Below are 6000 nucleotides of genomic sequence, written 5' to 3' on the forward strand. Positions count from 1 at the left end.
TTGGGACTTGACAGTCTTGAGTTGGAACTTGACAGTCTTGAGTTGGGACTTGACAGTCTTGAGTTGGGACTTGACAGTCTTGAGTTAGGACTTGACAGTCTTGAGTTGGGACTTGTCAGTCTACACTTGGAACTTGAGTTAGGACTTGAGTTTGGATTTGAGTTGGGACTTGACAGTCTTGAGTTGGGACTTGTCAGTCTTGATTTGGGACTTGTCAGTCTTAAGTTGTGACTTGTCAGTCTTGAGTTGGGACTTGTCAGTCTTAAGTTGTGACTTGTCAGTCTTGATTTGGGACTTGACAATCTTAAGTTGGGACTTGACAGTCATGAGTTGGGAGTTGTCAGTCTTGATTTGGGACTTGTCAGTCTTAAGTTGTGACTTGACAGTCGAGTTGGGACTTGTCAGTCTTAAGTTGTGACTTGTCAGTCTTGAGTTGTGACTTGTCAGTCTTGAGTTGTGACTTGTCAGTCTTGAGTTGTGACTTGTCAGTCTTAAGTTGTGACTTGTCAGTCTTGAGTTGGGACTTGTCAGTCTTGAGTTGGGACTTGTCAGTCTTAAGTTGGGACTTGTCAGTCTTGAGTTGGGACTTGTCAGTCTGGTTCCCATCATGCATCAGCTGATCTAACTGGTTCCCATCGTGCATCAGCTGATCTAACTGATTCCCATCATGCATCAGCTGATCTTACTGGTTCCCATCATTGATCAGCTGATCTTACTGGTTCCCATCGTGCATCAGCTGATCTAACTGGTTCCCATCATTGATCAGCTGATCTTACTGGTTCCCATCATGCATCAGCTGATCTTACTGGTTCCCATCATTGATCAGCTGATCTTACTGGTTCCCATCGTGCATCAGCTGATCTAACTGGTTCCCATCGTGCATCAGCTGATCTTACTGGTTCCCATCGTGCATCAGCTGATCTTACTGGTTCCCATCGTGCATCAGCTGATCTTACTGGTTCCCATCATGCATCAGCTGATCTTACTGGTTCCCATCGTGCATCAGCTGATCTTACTGGTTCCCATCGTGCATCAGCTGATCTAACTGGTTCCCATCATGCATCAGCTGATCTTACTGGTTCCCATCATGCATCAGCTGATCTTACTGGTTCCCATCGTGCATCAGCTGATCTTACTGGTTCCCATCATGCATCAGCTGATGTTAATGGTTCCCATCATGCATCAGCTGATCTTACTGGTTCCCATCGTGCATCAGCTGATCTTACTGGTTCCCATCGTGCATCAGCTGATCTTACTGGTTCCCATCGTGCATCAGCTGATCTTACTGGTTCCCATCATGCATCAGCTGATCTTACTGGTTCCCATCGTGCATCAGCTGATCTTACTGGTTCCCATCGTGCATCAGCTGATCTAACTGGTTCCCATCATGCATCAGCTGATCTTACTGGTTCCCATCATGCATCAGCTGATCTTAATGGTTCCCATCATGCATCAGCTGATCTTACTGGTTCCCATCGTGCATCAGCTGATCTTACTGGTTCCCATCATGCATCAGCTGATGTTAATGGTTCCCATCATGCATCAGCTGATCTTACTGGTTCCCATCATGCATCAGCTGATCTTAATGGTTCCCATCATGCATCAGCTGATCTTAATGGTTCCCATCATGCATCAGCTGATCTCAGGAGATCTGTCACAGAGCTCCAGTAATGTGAAGCCAGCAGCTCGGCCGCTGGACGTCTGGCCTACAGATCTCCTAATGCCCCCCCGTTTGAAGGCCTGTGGGATCTTCCCCAGGACTTAGTGGACTGTGTACTGTGCTGTTTGATGACTGTTTCTTATGGAGACACACCTATAATCCCTAACCCACACCTTAACCTCTTCCTGTCTGGGATGACTGTGACACGCACACGTCAACATTTCCCAGAACTGCTCCCACGCACGCCGTTTCCTCGTCGCCCCTCCTGCCGTCTCCACGGACAGAGCTCCTCTTTTACGGGTCAAATCAATCCACAGATGTGTCTTTGCTTTGCTGAATTAATGGCAGCCAATTGTTGGCTACTGATGCTGCCATTGTGCGGCTGAAGATTGGTGGTGTTTGCCGTGCGTATTAGCTGCCACCGCAGTCAAAGGAGAGGAATGTGCCGGTGTGGAGCGCTGCAGGATTACAGTAATGGATTGAGGGCCTGTAGATAATACTTGTGTAAATACGGTGTGCCTCTCTGCTGAACCCTGTGCTCTCTTGGAGTGGGCTCTGTCTTTTTGAGAGAGTTAAGCTTGATGGTTGCATCTCACATTGCGCCGGAGGAGGAGGAGGAGGAGGAGGAGGAGGAGGAGGAGGAGGAGGAGGAGGAGGAGGAGGAGGAGGAGGATGAGGAGGAGGTGAATGCTCAAAGAGAAGAGTGTTCCAGCGAAAGGCAGCAAGACGCAGCTTGTCCCGAGAACATCTGCGGGCCCGTCCCACGCCTCACGAGATGGGGCTGAGACTTGTTTGTGTCAAGAAGCTTGTCAGGACTCGCCCATCACACGGAGACAAGCCCTCAGATGGGAAAAAGAAAGAGAGAGGTGGAGGGGAATTTTTTTTTAAAAAGCAGGCAGGAGTTGAAAAGGTTTTTTTATGATATGGGCGATGGGATTTCTTCATAATCGAGGTGGAAAAGCCCTTTAGAGTTTAGATTACCACAAACAAACAACCAGATACCTGCAGCTATGATTCACCTCAACACGCTGCAGTCCTATGAATACAGAAAAACACATATTAGTCTGTCGTCTGCAGCATCTCAGGGATCCAATCTCAGCAAATCTCATCAAATCTGTGTCCTCAACTCAAAACCTGAACTTTAGAACAACAGCTTCAATACTTCCATGAAGGAAACGTAGATCAACGTTTCCTCATTCAACGGTTCATACTCAAAGCTGTTACACCCTTTTCATTTGTTTTCCTACGAATGTCCAGCAACACGCGACAATTACAGTCTTTTCAAAATAAACTTACCTCTTCACAGGAAACTACTTAGTTAGGTTTAGACAACAAAACTATTTAGTTAGGTTTAGACAACAAAACGACTTAGTAAACTACTTAGTTAGGTTTAGACAACAAAACGACTTAGTAAACTACTTAGTTAGGTTTAGACACCAAAACGACTTAGTTAGGTTTAGACAACAAAACTACTTAGTTAGGTTTAGGCAACAAAACTACTTAGTTAGGTTTAGACAACAAAACGACTTAGTAAAGTACTTAGTTAGGTTTAGGCAACAAAACTACTTAGTTAGGTTTAGACACCAAAACGACTTAGTTAGGTTTAGGCAACAAAACTACTTAGTTAGGTTTAGGCAACAAAACTACTTAGTTAGGTTTAGGCAACAAAACTACTTAGTTAGGTTTAGGCAACAAAACTACTTAGTTAGGTTTAGACACCAAAACGACTTAGTTAGGTTTAGACAACAAAACGACTTAGTTAGGTTTAGGCAACAAAACTACTTAGTTAGGTTTAGACAACAAAACGACTTAGTTAGGTTTAGGCAACAAAACTACTTAGTTAGGTTTAGGCAACAAAACTACTTAGTTAGGTTTAGGCAACAAAACTACTTAGTTAGGTTTAGGCAACAAAACTACTTAGTTAGGTTTAGACACCAAAACGACTTAGTTAGGTTTAGACAACAAAACGACTTAGTTAGGTTTAGGCAACAAAACTACTTAGTTAGGTTTAGACAACAAAACGACTTAGTAAAGTACTTAGTTAGGTTTAGGCAACAAAACTACTTAGTTAGGTTTAGGCAACAAAACTACTTAGTTAGGTTTAGGCAACAAAACTACTTAGTTAGGTTTAGGCAACAAAACTACTTAGTTAGGTTTAGACACCAAAACGACTTAGTTAGGTTTAGGCAACAAAACTACTTAGTTAGGTTTAGACAACAAAACGACTTAGTAAAGTACTTAGTTAGGTTTAGGCAACAAAACTACTTAGTTAGGTTTAGGCAACAAAACTACTTAGTTAGGTTTAGGCAACAAAACTACTTAGTTAGGTTTAGACAACAAAACGACTTAGTAAAGTACTTAGTTAGGTTTAGGCAACAAAACTACTTAGTTAGGTTTAGGCAACAAAACTACTTAGTTAGGTTTAGACACCAAAACGACTTAGTTAGGTTTAGGCAACAAAACTACTTAGTTAGGTTTAGACACCAAAACGACTTAGTTAGGTTTAGGCAACAAAACTACTTAGTTAGGTTTAGGCAACAAAACTACTTAGTTAGGTTTAGACACCAAAACGACTTAGTTAGGTTTAGACAACAAAACTACTTAGTTAGGTTTAGGCAACAAAACTACTTAGTTAGGTTTAGACAACAAAACGACTTAGCAAAGTACTTAGTTAGGTTTAGGCAACAAAACTACTTAGTTAGGTTTAGACAACAAAACGACTTAGTAAAGTACTTAGTTAGGTTTAGGCAACAAAACTACTTAGTTAGGTTTAGGCAACAAAACTACTTAGTTAGGTTTAGACACCAAAACGACTTAGTTAGGTTTAGGCAACAAAACTACTTAGTTAGGTTTAGGCAACAAAACTACTTAGTTAGGTTTAGACACCAAAACGACTTAGTTAGGTTTAGGCAACAAAACTACTTAGTTAGGTTTAGGCAACAAAACTACTTAGTTAGGTTTAGACACCAAAACGACTTAGTTAGGTTTAGACAACAAAACTACTTAGTTAGGTTTAGGCAACAAAACTACTTAGTTAGGTTTAGACAACAAAACGACTTAGCAAAGTACTTAGTTAGGTTTAGGCAACAAAACTACTTAGTTAGGTTTAGACAACAAAACGACTTAGTAAACTACTTAGTTAGGTTTAGACAACAAAACGACTTAGTTAGGTTTAGGCAACAAAACTACTTAGTTAGGTTTAGACAACAAAACGACTTAGTAAAGTACTTAGTTAGGTTTAGGCAACAAAACTACTTAGTTAGGTTTAGGCAACAAAACTACTTAGTTAGGTTTAGACACCAAAACGACTTAGTTAGGTTTAGGCAACAAAACTACTTAGTTAGGTTTAGGCAACAAAACTACTTAGTTAGGTTTAGACACCAAAACGACTTAGTTAGGTTTAGGCAACAAAACTACTTAGTTAGGTTTAGGCAACAAAACTACTTAGTTAGGTTTAGACACCAAAACGACTTAGTTAGGTTTAGACAACAAAACTACTTAGTTAGGTTTAGGCAACAAAACTACTTAGTTAGGTTTAGACAACAAAACGACTTAGCAAAGTACTTAGTTAGGTTTAGGCAACAAAACTACTTAGTTAGGTTTAGACAACAAAACGACTTAGTAAACTACTTAGTTAGGTTTAGACACCAAAACGACTTAGTTAGGTTTAGACAACAAAACTACTTAGTTAGGTTTAGGCAACAAAACTACTTAGTTAGGTTTAGACAACAAAACGACTTAGTAAACTACTTAGTTAGGTTTAGACACCAAAACTACTTAGTTAGGTTTAGACAACAAAACGACTTAGTAAAGTACTTAGTTAGGTTTAGGCAACAAAACTACTTAGTTAGGTTTAGGCAACAAAACTACTTAGTTAGGTTTAGACAACAAAACGACTTAGTAAACTACTTAGTTAGGTTTAGGCAACAAAACTACTTAGTTAGGTTTAGGCAACAAAACTACTTAGTTAGGTTTATTCAACAAAACTACTTAGTTAACTACTTAGTTAGGTTTAGTAAAAGATGGCGGTTTGGGTTAAAATAACTCCAGAAGTTCTGTAACTGAAGTTATGAGACAGATAAATCAGCGTTAACTTCTGGTTCTTTACGGGACGTGAACAGCGGTCTCCTGGTGAAAGTCCCCTCTCTATACTTCCTGGTTCATGATTACGTGGGATAAATACGGTAAATGAATTACAGTTCATTACTTTTCGTAGGTAAAGCTACAAACGGTGGACGAGAGCAGATCAAACACAGGTTGTAGTTTTTAATGAAAGAAGACAATATGTGAAAAGGACCTTTGTCTCCTCGTCTCCTCTGGCTTTTATCCTCCGTCTCAGA

General features: G+C 40.6%; 2 protein-coding genes across 7 annotated transcripts in view; both read left to right on the forward strand.

Moving 5' to 3' along the window:
- The window catches only part of tp63 (tumor protein p63), a 44549-nt gene that overhangs the window by 23457 nt on the left and 15092 nt on the right, over positions 1–6000 (forward strand). The gene's annotated exons all lie outside the window — the stretch shown is intronic.
- Positions 1388–6000, forward strand: part of LOC141768395 (uncharacterized) — a 6358-nt gene continuing 1745 nt past the window's right edge. The window contains exons 1-4 of the mRNA XM_074636687.1: positions 1388–1742; positions 3072–3207; positions 3262–4803; positions 5113–6000. The exon at positions 5113–6000 is cut by the window's right edge and continues 1745 nt beyond it. Of these exons, the coding sequence (XP_074492788.1) occupies positions 1388–1742; positions 3072–3207; positions 3262–4803; positions 5113–5704 (2625 nt within the window). The 3' untranslated portion in view covers positions 5705–6000. The remainder of the gene's footprint in view (positions 1743–3071; positions 3208–3261; positions 4804–5112) is intronic.

The sequence above is a fragment of the Sebastes fasciatus genome, chromosome 5, assembly GCF_043250625.1.
Source record: "Sebastes fasciatus isolate fSebFas1 chromosome 5, fSebFas1.pri, whole genome shotgun sequence".
In the NCBI taxonomy this organism is placed as follows: Eukaryota; Metazoa; Chordata; class Actinopteri; order Perciformes; family Sebastidae; genus Sebastes; species Sebastes fasciatus.